This window comes from Myotis myotis, unplaced genomic scaffold (genome assembly GCF_014108235.1).
Source record: "Myotis myotis isolate mMyoMyo1 unplaced genomic scaffold, mMyoMyo1.p scaffold_m19_p_16, whole genome shotgun sequence".
NCBI classification, from domain to species: Eukaryota; Metazoa; Chordata; class Mammalia; order Chiroptera; family Vespertilionidae; genus Myotis; species Myotis myotis.
Window position 1 is genome coordinate 46,293,801 of NW_023416320.1, and position 19,588 is coordinate 46,313,388.

The 19,588-nt window shown below is 40.7% G+C and overlaps 1 protein-coding gene across 18 annotated transcripts in view; it reads right to left on the reverse strand.

The window, feature by feature from the left end:
- SPIDR (scaffold protein involved in DNA repair) overlaps window positions 1–19,588 on the reverse strand; it is a 285,103-nt gene that overhangs the window by 60,479 nt on the left and 205,036 nt on the right. Inside the window, exon 1 of one of the 18 annotated variants that reach the window (XM_036338742.1) lies at window positions 52–215. The exons of the other annotated variants lie outside the window; for them this stretch is intronic. Coding sequence (XP_036194635.1) covers window positions 52–59 — 8 coding nt within the window. The 5' untranslated portion in view covers window positions 60–215. Of the gene's footprint in view, window positions 1–51; window positions 216–19,588 lie in introns of those variants that run through there. 18 annotated transcript variants of the gene reach the window in all.

Genomic DNA, 19,588 nt, shown 5'->3' on the forward strand with positions numbered 1-19,588 from the left:
TTAAACACCCAAACACTAAGGCTGTAATGAACGTAATGGATAAGAACCCACCTGTGCATCTAGAATGGCATGAGGTATGTACAATCTTGGGAGGATTGAGAAGACAGGCACTCACATAATCTTCAGGGTTCTGCAGTTCCAATGAGTGAGCCAGTTTAGAGTAAATGAACGTATGGGTAAAGGCACTACAGTATTGGGCCTACTGATCCAACAAGAAACAGGGCTTGTTTAATCATTCTTAGATGACTTGCTTCTGAATCAGGGTTTCACACTCCAAGCTGACTAACTGGCCTAGAAACCAGTCCTGTCTAATGCAATGCTTATATCATTTGGATTTGTAAAGTACAGGTGTATATTCTAAAACACAAACTACCTCGGCAAAAGGCATAGGTACGCAAGGCTTTTTTCTTTTCTAAGTATCAATGGTAATTTTGTAAATTCTTCTGCAATCCTAAGAATATCAGTTCTAAAAACAATATCATTGAGAAATATTAAATTGTTTTAAGATATTTTAAAATGAAGTCATTCCATTTTGAGGTAGTCCCATTTGTTTATTTTCTCCTTAGTTTCCATTGCCATAGGAGCTGTTATCGATGAAGATATTGCTTCGGCATGTCTGAGATTTTGCAGCCTGTGGATTCCTCTAAGATTTTTATGGTTTCCCATCTTACATTTAAGTCCTTTATCCATTTTGAGTTTATTCTTGTGTATGTTGTAAGTTGGTGATCTAGTTCTATTTTTTTGCATGTATCTGTCCAATTTTCCCAGTACCATTTATTGAAGAGACTGTCTTGACTCCATTGTATGCTCTTGCCTCCTTTGTCAGATATTGAGCATAGTGGTTTGGGTCCATTTCTGGGTTCTCTATTCTATTCCATTGGTCTATATGTCTGTTCTTGTGCCAGTACCAGGCAGATTTGAGAATAGTGGCTTTGTAATATAGCGTGCTATCTGGTATTGAGATCCCTCCTACTTTGTTCTTCTTTTTCAGGATCGCTGCAGCTATTCGGGGTCTTTTTTTTATTTTATTCCAGATGAGACTAAACCTTCAGGGGTCACCTTCAGAAGAGACCTCTTTATCAGATAGAAGGTTCTCAGGGATGGATTTGCTCCATTTCCAGCCCACCTACCTCAGTCTGTAGGAGTGCATGCCACACCAGCTGACATTCTTCCCAGCTTCTTACCCAGCCTCATCTTCCCACTTGGTGAGGACATACAGGGTACTTCCTGCCTATAGGTCTTTGTTTTACAATGGTTATCATCTATCCTACATCTGTTCACTCTCAACTGTTTGGTATCAAGATGATAGCTGGAGGGGCAGCTTTCTCCCAGACAGAAGTGCTGGCAGAAGCTATTGTTCCTTTGATGAGCCATTCCCCAACAGAGCCAGCAGAGGGGCTCCATACCGAAGACTGCATCAACCTGGCTAATGCTGTTTGCCCCATCCTAGTGACTACCTGAGACCCCGTCCCACCCAACTTTTGGGTCCACCCAAGATGTGGCTGTCTTGGTTCATGCTTCAGATTGTCCTAAAATCTCTCAATCAAGCAGCATCCCCCTCAGCAAGCCCCATACCTCTCACTAAGTGACCCCAGGCCCCGCACAAGCAGCAGCTATCGGCAGAACACTTTGTAGCTATGCCTGGTGGCCCCAGGCAGAACACAAGCAGTGGCTGACCTTGGCCTGCACCTCCCAGGAGGCCCTGGAGCCAGCGCACCCAGTGGACAGCTCCAGAACACGTCAAAGCACCACCACCCAAACACCTCCACAAGCAACACACTCAAGAGGCAGAATCAGGATGCACCAGTGTCCAGCTGAAGTATGTCCTGCTCTATGTGGTGAGCCCCTGCACGGCTGGTCCGCCAAGGTGGTGGGAGATCGGTGTTCGTGGTCACAGCCAATCCCTGTAGCTGATGGGCCTGGGTAAATCCCTCTCATTGATGTGCCAACAGCCATCAAGACTCAACTCAACAGGAGGGTGTACAGCCCACATGGGGGGCGCATCTTGAGTACCCAGCTGGGATGACAGGGGAGGCTGTGCCGCTGGACCCTACAGGATACCCACTCCACCAAGCCTGGGAGACGTAGCAGCTCCACTTAATACATAGAAACAAACACAGGGAGGCTGCCAGAATGAAGAGTCCAAAAAACAGGTCCCAAAGGAAAGACCGAATAAAACTCAGGAAAAAGAACTAAACAAAATGGAGACATGCAATCTACCAGAGGCAGAGCTCAAAACACTGGCGATAAGGGTGCCAGGGAGCTTAGTGAGGGCCTCAGCGGCATAATAAGACCCAGTCAGAAATGAAGGCTACTCTGCGCTAGCCGGTTTGCCCTCACACCGTTTATTGTGTGGTTAATCTTTCTCTACTGCTTTGAAATATGTACATTATTTACTAAGTTCCTGTACACACTTGGGGTTTTCTTTTCTGTTCCACGGGTTTACCTATTACATTAAGTGAAATAACTCTTTAATTTTAAAAAGTGACTTTCATTATTTTGTACTTCTAACAGCTGGATTTTGCCTATCTTATGGTGGTTTTGTGTAAAGAAGATAAGTCCTTTCGGGGCCAGTACCTGGCTTTCCTGTTCTGATCTCTCTCATCCTCTGCAAGCTTATATCCAATCTGATTTCTCCAGCTCAGTGTTTGATGGGCACCTCTACCTCAACAAGGGCATTCTGGAACTCTAGACCTTCACTGCTAAACCTCCAAGTCTCCCCGCCTCAGTAACTGACACGACCATCAAACCAACAACCTCATCATCATCCTTGATTCCCCTCTTTCTATCATCCCACATCCAGTCATTAGCAAGTAGTGTGACCTCTATCTTTAAAACAGATCTTGAATCTTCCTACTTTTGACCACTTCCTCAATAGCACTCTGACCCAGGTCACCAGTCTTACCTGTCTGGATTCCTGAAATGGCCTTCTAACTCATTTCCTGTTCCTACTCTTATGCCTATTTCATTTGCTCTAGAGTAGCCTGAGGGATCTTTACAGATCAGCTCACATCCATCCCATGCTTGAAACCTCGAAGGCTTCTCATCGTATTGGAATGAAGCTGCTTGCCTCTTCTCTGCATTCATCTTCTATCTTGGCCCCTGGGTTCACAAGCCCCGGCCATGCCACCTTCCTTTCTGCTGTTGGAACACACCAAATTCATCCTTTTCTTCACAATAGTTCATCTCTTTGCCTGGAAATTGTGTCTTCCAGAACTTTCCATGGCTGGCTCCATCTTTCCACTTAGGTCCTATCCCAAAGGGCTCCTTCCTAGGCTTTCCCTGACTAGTCACTCCAAAGTAACCTTGATACCCCCACCCACATGACTTCATATCACAGAACAATATTATTTCTCATAATGATAGCAAACATTTTTTGAACACTTTAATAAGGAGAGAGAGGCAATTCCAGTCTCTATTCGCCTTTATGCTATTTCCCTACCCTGCCAGGCGTGCAAGTTAGGAGGTGGGTGCGAAGGTCCACCGTGGAGGCTATAACCCCCAGGGTCTTCCGCATTGGCAATCCCCACAGTACTGGCTTGGCCATGCGACTCAGCTTTTGTGTGAGCAGCAGTCTTTGCTAAGGAGCAGCCACCAGTATTCTACCCTTAGTGTAGCTAGACAGACTGAGGGTGGAACCCTCCAGAATGTAAACACTACCCCCTAAGCCTCTGTTGACAATGTGCTTAGAGTTTAAATAGTGCACTTAAAAAGTGTTTACATGTCACTATGATGAATGACCTCAAAAAGTTCATATAGTTGAATAAAACATACCATGGGAAAAAACTAACCTTCAAATAATTGAAAGAATGTGTTAGGTATTGCTATGCAGGATCATGATATCATATAGCTGAACTACTATTCTGTTTGAAACAGGAACAATACTGTTCATATTAATGCGTCTGAATATACAGTTCAAAGTTTTTTCATTGCAAATACTTCATTTTGTGTATAATATATAAGAAACATTTCATTACTGAAACAGAAGACCACAGTTCTCGAAGTTTGAAGATGAGTACCACATAATGCAGAATAGAAAAAATAAAAAATATTGTATCTATTAATTACCTGAATATTAGTATTTTCTATCACAATTAAGTAGATGGGCTGAAATTCGCTTCAAAGACATTGCACTTAAGAGAAACATCCCCCAGTTTCTGTATGTAGTATTCACGTTTTCAGGCCTTTATAAACCTCAATATGCATAAGATAATTGGCCAAGAAAACCAATACACTAGCAATGGTTTTCACTGCAGTAGAACAAAGTAGAATAGATGAGTGTATTCTGAATTCAAAACAAAAGATTCAATAGGCCAAAATCCTCATGTATGAATAACATCCATTTAAGACCTTTAAATTTCCCAAATTTATAAAGATTGGAAATATCTGCACATGTCCTTGCCTTCCACTAAATCACATTTTTGTTGCGTTTTCCATGAAGAAACTCAAATAATTCAAAGCTGCTTTTTCAATCTTCACTGAAATTCATTAAGATATTATTAATGACCTTTTTAAAATAAGAAAAACAGCCCGGCAGGCGTGGCTCAGTGGTTGAGCATCGACCTGGGAACCAGGAGGTCAGGGTTTGATTCCCGGTCAGGGCACATGCCCGGGTTGTGGGCTTGATCCCCAGTGTGGGGCTGTGCAGGAGACAGCTGATCAGTGAGTCTCTCTCATCATTGATGTTTCTTTCTCCCTCTCCCTTCCTCTCTGAAATCAATAAAAATATATTAATAAAATAAAATAAGAAAAACATTAACACTTTACAAGAGTTATTGTTTATGGGAGATCTCAGAGACAATGACGAAGCTGCCTTGACATGCTGCGTAGTGATGGTGTGAGCTGTATACAGCAAGCACAAGGCAATTTCTTACCCCGCAAAGCCTCCATTCACCACACACTGTGCAAGGCCTTCAGGGCCTTTCTCAGCCAAGGCTGTGAATGCTAATCCTTGCACACCAGGGACCACTCTAGCATGTGCACCACACCAAGGCCGGCCACTGCCAAACAGATCTGCCATTGCTCTTAGGCCCTAGCAGTTCATAACTAGGTTGGATTAGATCTCCCCAAAGTGCTGGTTCTCCCCCCCCCCCGCCCCCCCCGCCCCCCCCGCCCCCCCCCCCCACGAGCAAGTATTCTATTTCATTCACCACTGAGCAAGAAGCTATTTGGGGAACTCATTATCTTCTAACCCAGCCCTTAAATGTGCCAGGTTTGGAGAAGCTGAGACAGTCAGTAGGGCTTTTGTGATGGGTGGTGGTGGAGTACCCAGACTTCACTTTGGCCCATCCTCTCTTGAGAATTTGTCCACAGCCTCTTAGAGGCTGAATGCTGCACAGAAGCTCATAACCACATATAGCAGCCATATGTGCTGGCATTAGTACAACCATTTTTTATTTAAGTTTCAAGAACTATTAAGCCCTTAGTATTATCATTCTTAAACACTTACTGTTTAATAATCCCACTGTCCATGAGCATTTATTTGCAATGGTTATCCTCTAAAAATGTCCATCTAGCATAGGCACTCAAGTAAATCTGTTGAATATTGTTTCAAATATAAAGCAGAAATGAATCTATGAAAAACTATGTAACGTCATAGAAATAAAAATATTCAGAAATAACACAACTTTATGCACTGGAGAAGCTAATAGCACAGAAAAAAGTAAAACCTGATTAGTTTTATTTATTTAACTAGTTGATGTATGGAATATATATTTGCACTAAGATTTCAAAACTCTTTAAAGTGCACCTCAACCATACATAACCACTTTTCAGCATCTACTAATGAAATTTCCCTTTTAAATCGGAGCTCAATAGTTGTAGTCTATAGCATAACATTTTATAGATCTAATACTTATTATCAAGTAATGTATCCAGAAATTTGGGGACTTTGAATTCTTTTAAAAGATAGAACATTAACTTAAAAGATAAAAATGTGTTTTTGTACATCCTGCATTCACAGATCTTATTTCATTCCAAAATGAAATTTTAGGAGTATGTGGCTATGCTGTTATCCTCCACTTCTTTCATACATTTTTTATTTCTCTCTTCCTATTGAGTTCTTTCCAGCTCTATTGGTGAATATGAAGGATTTCAATTGCTTTTAATGGGCTGTTCTAAACTCCCAGAGGTGGGAACTAAACCCTATGCATCTTGGGTTTCTTTGATGTAACTTAGAACCTGTCAATCAAAGGCAGAAGTGTTGCCAAGGCAGGGCCTGGTTTTGCTACTTCTAGCAAGCAGAACATCAACAAATATGTCAGGGTCTGACCAGTTGCTTAGATGCATCAAATGGCAGGAATGAGGCACCCAGTTTGCTGATTCAGCTGGTCGCCCACACAGAGTGATTCTAGAAGCTGGAAGTAGCAGCAACAACTTCCTGATCACGCAGGAAGTTGCTAGCTGTGGCTCTAGAGCTGGTGGAGAGCTGAAGTGCTAGACGGCAGGTAGGTCGGAACCAGTTGAGGAGATGGAGGAGGAGAGAAACCCACCCAAAGACCTGGAATGGCCCAGAGAGTCACTGAGGCCGACAGAAGAAATTCTTACACTACCTCCTGCAGAAATGCTTCATAGTGACAGTAAATGATAAAAGTGTCATCCCAGGAAAGAGTTAGGTCAGGGGCGATAATGAAAAATGTCTGAGTGACAAGAAATACTAAATTAGTACAATACCTAAAGAAAGCTCTATCTTTGGAACAATTTTTTTTTAATATATTTTATTGATTTTTTACAGAGAGGAAGGGAGAGAGACAGAGAGTCAGAAACATCGACGAGAGAGAAACACCAATCAGCTGCCTCCCGCACATCTCCCACCGGGGATGTGCCCGCAACCCAGGCACACGCCCCTGACCGGAATCGAACCTGGGACCCTTCAGTCCGCAGGCTGACGCTCTATCCACTGAGCCAAACCGGTTTCGGCTGGAACAATTTTAGAAGGATCTTTTCCTTGGGCAGCAGAAAATTCCTCCCGGTGATCAGAGCTACATATTAAACATTGCAAAACAGAGCATTCCTACTTAAAGCCTCTATCTGAGCATGGTCACTGAAGCTGGTATGAACTCCATAATGCTTTAAAATGAACTTGTATTTTCTTAATCTTCTTTTATTTCTCAGTATCTAAAACCATTCTCTGATAAAAGGAACCTGAGTCCCTTGCAGAAACAGTTGTTCCTAGGAGTGGGGTAGGAAATACACAAGATGAGACTGGAACATCTTTTAGTGGCAAAAAGTAAGAAAGTACTCAAAACAAAACAAAGAACAAAACCAAAAACCCAATGATGGGACTATGTCAAAGAGAAAAGGGAGTCAACGGAAAGCGCTTCAATGGCAAAAGCTGAAACAGTTTGAGCAACAAAATAAATAAAATAGCACTGGATTTTAAACCTAAGTACAAATTAAATATTCATGAGTCCATACTGATATATATAAATATATTTTTGTGTGTGTGTAAATAAGTGGGGGGAGAAGAAATAAGTCTCCCATGCATTAGAATTCCAAGTAATTACTCCACTGTCATAGAGAGGGATCAGAACTCCTCATTTCTAGGCCCTGGCCAGGTAACTCGGTTGGCTAGAGTCCTGTCTCAATACGCCAATGTTGCAGGTTCGATCCCTGGTCACATATGTGAGTCAACCAATGAATGCATGAATAAGTGGACCCTCAAGTTGATCTCTTTCTCTCCACCACCCCTTCCCCCCTCTCTCTCTAAAAATAAATCAATAAAAAAATGTAAAACAAAACAAAAAACTCTCCTCAATTCTTAGGTACGGGTTATACACAGTGACTTCCTTCCAAAGATTTCAGGATGGAAAGAGGGAAAAAGCGTAACTTTACAGTGGAAACTTGACACAAACTACCTCAGCCAGACGATCCAGGCCAATACCAACAGCGATAGGTCATGTGGATCTAATGTGATGAAAATCGCACTTTATCTCTGTGATCTTCCTTCCAAGAACCCATAACCCCAGTCTAATCATGAGTAATCAATCAGATAAATTCCAAAGAAGGAGATGCTACAAAATACTCCACCAGTGCTTGTCAAAACTGTCAAGGTCATCAAACACTAGGGAAATCTGATAAACTGTCACAGCCAAGAGGTGACTAATAAGGCGTGCCTACGCAACGTAATGTGCTAGTCTGGATGGAGTCCTGGAAAAGAATAATTACATCAGGTAGAAACCTAAGGAAATGTGAATAAAGAACTTCTGTCAGTTAAAAAAATCACATCTACATACTTCCAAAAAGTAGTACCTATCTGTGTCGGACATTATTTCAGTCTATGTGGATGATGATAAATGTATGTAGATTTCAGGATGCCTAGCTCTAAAGCTGGAATGCCCAGTAGAAAGCTGGCAATCAATACACTTGGAAGGAATAACACTTTTCTATTTTACTTATTTTTTTAGTTTTACTGAGATGTAATTGACACTGTGTAAGTTTAAAATGTACAACATAATGGGATAATACTTCTCTTTATTAGAATGATTTTACTATTTTGTCACTAATACATGTTTCCATATTGCTACAATTTTAAATTTAATCTAATTTCTTAGTATAGCATTCACCAATTGCTTAGAACAATTTTCTGACTAAGTTTCTCCACACACAGGGAAATAGCTCCTTTGTGGGTGGATTGTCTTGCCCAAAGCTGCACAGAAAGGCAAGTATGTCCACCCAATTTTCACCCACTGGGATGTGTAGCAGGTGAGCACCCCGGCTTCCTATTCCTCCCAAAGGTCAGCGGTCCCTTCACCTAAAAACCTCTTCTTAGGTTTTTAAATATTTGATGGTTGATTACAGTTTTCCTACAGTTCTCTTAACCGATAGCTTGTAGATTTAAAAGGGGTGCTGTAATAAACCAAAAACTCCTACCTGCTCAGGTCACAGTGGGTAGTCATGCCCCAGCCTATAATGCTTCAGTGGAAGGTTTTTAAGCAAACCCTGTCCATTCTTGTGCATCAAGGTTAACACACTTTGAAAACGCCAAAAGTAAGATCCCTTTAAAGAGTAACCACCCCCAAGAAAGCACATAATCTTGTAATCCAGTCCCCGACTTGCTTTCTCCCACCATCCTGTGATTAATCTTTCTGACATTCCCTCCTTAATTTCAAATACATAAAAGAAACTGAAGAACTGGTGTTCTCTGGAGCATTTTAGGTCTTGCTTCCCCGAAATTGACTGTTTAGGCTCAAATAAAGTCTTATAAAAATTCTCTATAGGTTTGGAAGCTTCTTACATTGACAAGCTCGTAGGATATGCCCTAAAGTGGGAAAAAGTGAAAAACTACTAAAAATTTAAAACTTTTAGATTAAAATTCAATATACAGATACCAGAGTGGCTAAATAAAAGATACTGGAAACACCAAGTACTGTTGAGGTAGCAGGGTCACTCCTGCATTGCTGGTGAGAATGTAAAATGGGATAGCCACTCCGGAAACAGTTTCGCAGTTTGTTTTAAACTGAGCATGTACTCTTGGGCGTTTATCCCAGAGAAATAAAAACTTACGTTCACAAAACACCTGTACATGAATGTTCAGAGTAGCTTTACTCACAGTAGCCCAAACTGAAAATCAGATGTCCTCCAAAAGTGAAATGTTAGGTCAAACTGTGGTCTATCCATTCTATGGAATACTACTGAGCAATTAAAAAGCAATAAAATTGTTGATACATGCAACAATTTTCATGAATCTCCAGGGAATTGTGCTGAGTGAAAAAATGCAATCTCAAAAGGTTATGCTGTATATTTACATACTTTACATGATACTCCTGACAGGAGAAAATTAGAGAAATGGAGAACAGATTAGTGAGTGCAGTAGTTCGGGCAAGAAGGTGGGTAGGGGGAAATGCTTTTGGAGGGATGTGGGGCAGGAGGGAAACTGGTGTGATTATAAAAGGGCAGCAGGAGAGATCACTGTGGTGTTGTGAATGGTCAGTATCTTGACTGTGGTAGTCCATACATGAACCTGTATATGTAGTAAAACTGCATAAAACTAAACACACGCACACACACACACACACACACACACACACACACGTAAAACGGGGGAAATCTGAACAAGACAGGTCACTTGTATCAATGTAATATACTGATTGTGATCTTGTACTAGTTTTACAAAATGTCACCATTGGGGGAAACTGGGTAAAGGATATACATGCGCTCTCTTGGCGCTATTTCTTATAACTACATGTGACTCTACAATGACCTCAAACATTTTTTAATTAAAAAAAGACAAAAACCCACCAAAAGTAACAAACATTTACAACCTCACTGAATACAATTATAGCATAGCCTTCATTACCTAAATATACCTGTGGGCTCTGTGATGGACAGCAATTAAAACTACTATTGTTTCTATCATAACTATACCTACCAACAAGGCACAAGAAATAGTGAGATTCAAAGTAAGCATTTATCTAATTAGCACTTTCTGATCCCAACTTTTGATTTGGTAGTAAAGCAAATGGAAACATCTGTGATGTAACAGCGACTTAGAACCAGAAGATGCTGGTCCACCACAAACAAGTGAAGGCACGTCCTGCCACACCCTCCCGGGCACCGTGTGAACTGCTTCCACTCCCTGCTCGGGAAGGTCACGGAGATGTGTCACATGTCTGAGGTAAAAAAGGACATACAGAGACTCACTCCAAGGGATACACCTTCCCTGTTTTGGGTTTGATGTAAGTGGTAACATATTACTTTAAAAATATATGAATATGGAAAATATTATGCTAAGTGAAATAAGCCAAACTGACAAAGACAAATATCACATGATCTCACTTATTCGTGGATTCTAATTAACAAAATGAACTGACCAACAAAATAAGACCTGAAGCAGGGAGGCATGGAACAGACTGACACACCTCGATGTGGGGTTGGGGGGATGAAAAGAGATAAACCAAAGAACTTATATACTGATATGCACAGCCCATGGACACGGGCACTAGGGTAGTGAAGACCTGGGGAATGGGCAGGGGTTGGGGGAGGAGGGAAAGAGAGAAAAATGGGAGATATCTGTAATACTATCAACAATAAAAGTATATTAGAGAAATAAAAATATATGAATAATAGTTCCAGTGATGTCGTACTGGAAGCGATCTTTCTCCCTTCTCTTTTTTACGCTTCTTTCTTACTTCATGTTTGAGACCTACTTGTTGACATGCTTTTATATGTTTTTTAATAATAATTTCTATGTCTAGTCTTAAAAAACAAACAAAAAAACTTTCCACATCATCTTATATACATCAGTTAGCATGGCATGGAGGTCTAACAGTCTTCTCGCTTACATGGCCTGTCGGTTCTGTTATCCCCTTCATTAAAAATAAATAAATTATAGTCCCTTCATCGCTACCCACGCAGCCAGAAAAAGAGGTGATAATGAAATGCTCAGTAATGTTTACTTTCTTCATCAAAGAGTCCAAGCAGTTACAGACATCTTATAATATAATGTTATTAATGTTAATTTTTCAAACACCTGAATATAGACACCTGTTTTGACAGCTGGGTTCTTTACAGGCGAAGCTAACTGCTCATACTTCAAATGAAAACATTACTTGTATCTTTTCCATGATCTGTACCAGTGCAGGTTTCCATTAATGAATGAGAATAACCATTCTTGTACTATGACCACTGCGTCCAATGGTCATTGTTCTATTGAGCTACAGAATGTGAAATAACTTGGCCTCTAACATTTATCAAAGCAAATTGCCTTGGCTTTAAATGCTTAGAGTCAGACACACCCGGGTTTGAGTTCCAGCTCAGCCCGAGATGAAGCTCAGCCCCCTGCCATCTCACACACTGCTCGGGGCAATGAGAAAGCTCACAACCACCTCTTCCAGGTGCTGGCCTTGTCCTTGACTGCTGTGCAGAGTGCCACCAGCAGGTGCTGCATGGAAGCCTGAATTCATTAAATCTCAAACGAATAGAAACACGAACACTTGGCATATCGTAGGTTTCCCACCGAGTCCCCTTCCCCCCCTCCCCAAGCCAAATGGACACTTTGTACAGAGGGAGTAAAGATGAATAGTTTGGGGATATTCTCTAGGCTAAGAACAAAATGATTCATGATTTCAACTTACAAGAAAATATTATTAAAAAATCTAGAAGATAGTATATAAAATGATTATATACGGAGTGGAATTAGAATACATTTTGTATGTGTGCAAATTTTGAAACTTTCTATAGATGTCACTCTATTGTTATTATCACTTAAAATTATACGAACAACATTAATGGAGCAGGCTGTCACTTAAACGGTCACACTATTTCATGCACAAGATGAGCTGTGAGCACAAACAGTGGAAGAGTGGACTGTTGAGCAATGCTGCTTGTATTTTGAGTTTTGCCAAGCCTAGACCAGGCCTGGGTACCACGTGTTAACTCTCAAATTTTAAAGTAGGCAAAACTTTGCTGTTTGTTTGAAAAAGATGAGATGGTCATTCAATTTGGTATTTCACTATCAGTAGAGTCAATCACAGTAAAGAACATGTCACAATTAAATTAAAATGTAAATACTTTATGGTATGTAATAAAAGAAGTTGTGAAAAAATGTTTCCTACCCTTTGCCATTAAAAAAAGTAGTCCATTCCATTAAAAAAAGTAGTCCATTCCAAAGGGTTTAACTCGAAATGTGTTCCATTTGGGTGCTGTGGAGGGTGTGTGTATAAAATTCTCTTTCACATCTGTGATTCCTGCAAAAATAGCTGGCAGTACATTTAGTTCTGTCTTAAAATCTCACAGGGCTAATTTAAAAATAATACTGTAAATGCTCGTGGTTATCGTCACTTAACTAATCTAAAACAATAAAACATTTGGCCCTTCAATTTTGGTCAGATCATCACAAGGTAATGGCGGAATTCTGGACTTTAATGAGAAAGACTTGGTTTGTCATGGTGTAAACTTCATATAAATCACGGGACTGTATTTCACTGGCCTTTCAGAAAATAAATTACCATTATAAATAAAAACTGTATCTTGATTCTCTGAACAGTGAACTCTGAAAAGTCAAAGAAGGATTATTCACAACTCTTCATTCCTTCTACTATATGTTTTAAACAAATAAAATCTAAATGTTATTCAGATACTAATTTGTGGTGATTAATGAATCCAGTACCTTTCTTTTTAGTTTAAAAATATGCAGTAATATTTGTGTGGTTTTTAAAATTCAGTAATACATGAAATATGCAATCATCAGGAATTAAGACCCATGTGATTGCAAACAAAAGCCTAAATTCTTATTTTCAAGAACTGTTTGTAAATTGACCCTAATAGATTTTTCTTTTCTTTTTTGTTGTTGACAGTATTATAGATGCCCCCCAATCCCCGCCCCCCCCCCCCCACCTCCCAGCTTCTGCACCACCCCAGGCCTTCACCACACTATTGTCTGTGTACATTGGTTATGCATAGGTGTATATGAGTCGTTTGGTTAATCTCTTCATGTCTCCCCCTATCCCCACGCCCATCCCTCTGAGATCTGTCAGTTTGGTCCATGCTTTCATGCCTCTGAACCTATTTTGTTTGTCAGTTTATTATGTTCATTAGATTCCATTTGTAAGTGAAATCATGTGATATTTATCTTTCTCTGACTGGCTTATGTCACTCAGCATAATACTCTCCACGTCTCTCTATGCCATTGGAAAGTGTAAGAGTTCCTTCTTTTTTACTACTGCATAGTATTTCATCGTGTACATATACCACAGGGTTTTTTTTACCCACTCATCCACTTGGGCTGTTTCCAGACTTTAGCTATAGTAAATAACACTGCTATGAACATAGGGGTGCATATATTTTTTTCTGATTGGTGTTTTGGGCTTCTAGGATGGGATCACTGGGTCCAAAGGTAGTCCCATTTTTGATTTTTTGGAGGAAACTCCATACTGTTTTCCACAGTGGCCACACCAATCTTTACTCCCATCAGCAGTGTACTAGAGTTCCCTTTTCTTGACATCCTCACCAGCACTTGTTTATTTATTTACTGGAGGACTAGTGCATGAAATTTGTGCACGGGGGAGGGGGGGCGCGTTCCCTCAGCCCAGCCTGCACCCACTCCAATCGGACACCCCCTCACAATCTGGGACTGCTGGCTCCTAACCACTCACCTGCCTGCCTGCCTGCCTGATTGCCCCTAACCCCTCTGCCTGCCTGCCCCTAACCTCTCTACCTGCCTGCCTACCTGATCGCCCCTAACTGTCTCTGCCTGCCTGCCTGATAGCCCCTAACTGCATTCTCTTGCCGGCCTGATCTTGCCCCCAGCTGCCCTCCCCTGCCATCCTGACCTCACCAACTGCTCTCCCCTGCTGGCCTGATCTTGCCCCCAACTGCCCTGCTCTGTCAGCCAATTTGGTTCTGATTGGTCAGTTTCTAAGCCAGTCAGTGTCAAAAGCTCTGCCTTCTAGGCAGCCATTGGCTCCTCACAGGTGACCCAGATTTGGTTCTGATTGGTCAGTTTCTATGCCAGTCAGCGTCTCTGGGCCTATCAACAGGGCCTGATCAGAAAGGTGGGTCTGATCAGCAGTCTCAGTGGAGGCCTGGAGAGAAATGGAGGCATAGCTGTTGGCCAGGAAGGGAGAGAAAAAGAGGCAAGTTCTGATCAACGGCTACCACAGAGGCGACGAATCAGACCCTGCCTCTCTCTCTGCAGGCCTCTCTCTGGGCCTGATCTGCAGCCCCCTCTCTGGGCCTGATCTGCAGCCCCGTAGGCAGTCAGTGCTGGGTCGGGGCGCCCACAGACTTTGGTCTGGTTGAGCCATCAGTTGTTATGACCCTGGCTCTTTATTAGATAGATTTATTTGGTTAATCCTCACCTGAGGATATTTTTCCATTGATTTTTTTCTTTTTAGAGAGTGAAAGGGATGGGGGGGCGACAGAAAGTGAGAAGAGAAACATCAATGTGAAAGAGACACATCAATTATTTGTCTCCCACACATGCCACAACCAGGGCGGGGATCGAGCCAGCAACTGAGGTACATGCCCTTGACCGGAATCGAACCCCGGACTCTTCAGTCCATAGGTCGACACTCTATCCACTGAGCCAAACTGGCTAGAGCTGTTTGTTGATTTATTGATGTAGCCATTCTGGCATGTGTGAGGTAATACTCATCGTAATTTTAATTTTCATCTCTCTGATTAGTGACATTAAACATTTTTTCATATGTCTCTTGGCCATCTGTATGTCCTCTTTGGAAAAGTGCCTATTCAGGTCCTGTGCCCATTTTTTAATTGGGTTATTTGTCTTCCTTTTGTTGAGATGTATGGGTTTTTTATGTATTTTGGAAATTAACCCCTTATCATTGGGCGAATATGTTCTCTTATACAGTAGGTTCCCTTTTCATTTTGATGATGGTTTCTTTTGCTGGGTAGAAGCTTTTTAGTGTTATTTTTTACTTTGTTTTTCTTGCCCTAGGACAGTGGTCGGCACACTGCAGCTCGCGAGCCATATGCGGCTCTTTGGCCCCTTGAGTGTGGCTCTTTCACAAAATACCGACTTCTGCGCATGGGCCAGGAAGTTTCATTCACACTGTACATGCACGCCTGCACGTGGTATTTTGTGGAAGAGCCACACTCAAGGGACCAAAGAGCCGCATGTGACTCGCGAGCCGCAGTTTGCTGACCACTGCCCTAGATGTACTGGTGAAAATTCTGCTATGTGAGATGTCTGAGATTGCACTGCCTATGTTTTCTTCTAGGAATTTTATGGTTTCATGACTTACATTTAAGTCTTTTATCCATTTTAAGTTTATTCTTGTGTATGGTGTAAGTTGGTGACTAATACAGATTTTTAAGCCAAAAACTGTGACTTTTATTCTCCCCATTGTTATAAGACCTTAGAACAGTCACAGGCCAGGTCCAGATAGCCCTTGTCCCTGTAGGCCAGTAGTTCTCAACCTTCCTAATGCTGCGACCCTTCCTCATGTTGTGGTGACCCACAACTTCATTGTTACAAATTGAACATAATTAAAGCATAGTGATTAATCACAAAAACAATATGTAATTATATATGTGTTTTCCGATGGTCTTAGGCGACCCCTGTGAAAGGGTCGTTCGACCCCCAAAGGGGTCGCGACCCACGGGTTGAGAACTGCTGCTGTAGGCAGAGTAAGCCCCAGAGAAGAGCAGAGACTGGGAAGAATGGGGCTCACACTGCCCCTCTACATCCTGTGCCTACAGGAACTTCTGCAGTTGGTGAGTGGTTGGAAATTTGGGCACCCTCTTTGGGGTACACCTTAGTTTCTTTAGTGCTCCCTTCCCTTCTTTCCTATTGATTCCCTCATTCCTTCCCCTATAGTCCCCTTCCATTAGAATGCCCCGGGGTCGACTAGATCCTTGCTCTAATAGTCTGTAGGTCACCCTTACAAAGGCCTTGGATTCAGTATGACACTGGCACTCTGTGACTTCCTTTCAGTGGTTACAGCTGTTTAACTTTCTTTGAGTCTACGGGAAATAATAAATAATGTACATCACATGTGAATAAGGACCAGTCATGTCAGATCAGCCACACAGGTGCATCCAAAGCAGAAGGGTTATAGGTTAAGTGACATTTGTTAAATAAGAAATTAGTAATTTCTTCTTTAGAACATTTATCCTAAATATGTACCTCCACAGGTTGAATATGTAGGCCAGCATTAATGTGCAGGTAACCAAGAGAAGATACATGTCCTTACGTTCTACTGCTTTGGAAAAGGCCAGCATACACTCATCAGAAGGCAGCTTCAAATTGTCCTTGGATCAAGGTAAGTGTGTCTGTCAGATGTACTATCAATAATGGTATTTCATAGCAACTGAAAGCTCTCAAAGCACTTCACACCTCTGTAACACTATCAGCAATGTGTGAAGCATATTAGCTCTCTACATGATACTGAGGGAACGAAAGCCCAAGAGCAGTGGTTTCCCGAGGTCCTAAGACTGTGCAGTACGAGAGCTGGCACCAGAATCTAGATGCAAATGAAAAATCCTGGATTATGTCCCACACACCTCTACTGCTTTTCTCAGAATTTACAATAAGCCTTACTGTCATCCATATTCTTATGCTCTTTACACTTTTTCATTACGTGCTTTCTATTTCCCCAGTGTCTATGCCAGGGGTGGGCAAACTTTTTGACTCGAGGGCCACAGTGGGTTCTTAAACTGGACCGGAGGGCCGGAACAAAAGCATGGATGGAGTGTTTGTGTGAACTAATATAAATTCAAAGTAAACATCATTACATAAAAGGGTACGGTTTTTTTTTTTTTTTAGTTTTATTCATTTCAAACGGGCCGGATCCGGCCCGCGGGCTGTAGTTTGCCCACGGCTGGTCTATGCTCTCACTTATGAACAATAAATCCTGGATAAAGATTTTTTATTTTTACCTTACTTTGGTTCAAAATGTATCATTTTGTAATTCAACCTATTTGAGAGAGAGCATGCAGGAAATCCCAACATTTCTAAATTTTACACCTTTTTACCACATGTGACAGGAGCTATTTTATCTGAAAGTTGATATATAATACATTAAGCACAGTAATTATTTTGCACATGCCATTCTGTATGCAGTTAAAAAACGCATAAGCACATACTTATACCTTTAAGTGTGTAATGTGGGAAGTTGGAACTGTAATAAATAGTAGCTGAAAATTATCTTTTATCCTTCAAAAGAAATATAAGACATAAAGAAATTTACCTACTTGTACAGAACACAAGTTGTCAAATTATGGCCTTTGGGTCAAATTCTGCCTGCCAACTGTCTTTGTAAGTAAGTTTTATTAGAACACAGCCACACTCATCTATGTATATATTACTGTCTGTGGCTACTTCCACTCTGCAATAGCTGAGTTGAGTAACTGCAACAGAAACAGTGGTATGGTCTATCAAGCCTATAATGTTGTGTTTGCCAACCGCTGGTCTGTAAAAATGAAAAAAATTAAGATCTACTGTGTGCCAGGAATCTCATCTTTATTATCTCATTTAATTCCCTAAGCAATCCTGTGAGGTGGATGACAGTTGAGTCCATATTGCCATCCTAACGCACGAATTTACTGAATATCTAATACTATCATCCCCTATTCTGGGGAAAAAGAGTGTCAGCAGGAATCAAGGACAGTTTTTCCTCAAGGGACCTACCTAGGCTGGGATCCTGTGAAAGATGGATGTTAAAGGAAGAATCTTAATCCTTTTATACTTTCATAACTTAATCATTTAGCACTTTCAAAGGCCTACACTGACTTTTGCAAATAAGTTAAGTTTAAAAGGAGGATAAATTTTTCTATTTCTGATGAGACTGATCCAGGAAGTAGCTGAGTCCTATAGATTCTTGGCTACATCAGAATACTTGCTAAATTGGTTTACCTTTTAATCCCCAAACAGGCCACAAAAGAATCAAATAAACATTCTCCACTTAAAATGCTTTTTAAAATGTTTTATAATATTTTATAGAGAAGTTTTAAAAATTCAATATTTAATGCATCACCTAATATTTTGAATTTGTTATCACCAGCATATAACATAAAGATACATATCATTAAATCTTTTTCTAAGCCCAATATGGATGCCACCAGTTCTGTACCGGTTCAGCCCAGTATGTATTTCAAAGAAACTAAGATATTTACCATAAGAGGAAAAAAATTCCATAAGGAAAATTTGAAATCACTCTTATGTAACCTCTAATAAAATAATTATCTATGCAATATTTATATCAAAACTTAAATGAATATTTTGATGAGAAATTTATAATGGATGTAACAGGCCAATGACATCTAAATGCCTTGATAAGGCTTCAATAAATATCAGTTTATCAAAAAAGCAGTACAAAAAATAAAAATAAAAAACAGTACAAATGGACCATTGGATATTAAGTGGATCCTTATGTGGTATAATAGGGAACACACAGCACTAATCATGAATTAAAATGTTTTTCATTTCCCACTGCCATTTTTCTAATACATACATTTTTTTTTTAAATTTTATCTTTATTGTTAAAAGTACTACAGATGTTCCCCTTTCCCTCCATTGGCTCCCTCCTTCCTATTCCTGACCCCTCCCCAGGCCTTCACCACACTATTGTCTGTGTCCATGGGTTATGCATATAAATTCTTTGGTTAATCTCTTACATACATTCATTTCTACCTAGCTATTAATGATTTTTAAGAAGTTAAGTTTGCCTTCAGTCAGAGTTCAACCCACGAAATGCTATAGCAATATAAACAGTTCTGTTTAACTTATTCATAAACGGTTGGGTAAATTATTTTCTACCCCTTATAACAGCGGTTTTCAACCTTTTTCACCTCCTGGTGCACGTAAACTAATTACTATGCATATTCTTTGGTGCAGCACAACAAAGAATATATTATTGCTGATCTGAAAAAAAGAAAAGGTATATTTTGATTCACACAGGACAGTTATTTGCTGGGTGTTGGCATTTTTTTTTTTTTTTTACAATCTAAGGGAAAAGAGGTCAGTGTCCCTGACTAAATAGTCAGGTATTGCATGTTTTAAGAAATTTTGTGGCACACTGGTTGAAAACTTGCTGACCTATGAGATGATTCCTTGCTGTGGCTACAGGTAAAACAACTTTCTCCTCCTAATTTTGAAAGTATAGATAGGAAACGATCATAGCTCTCT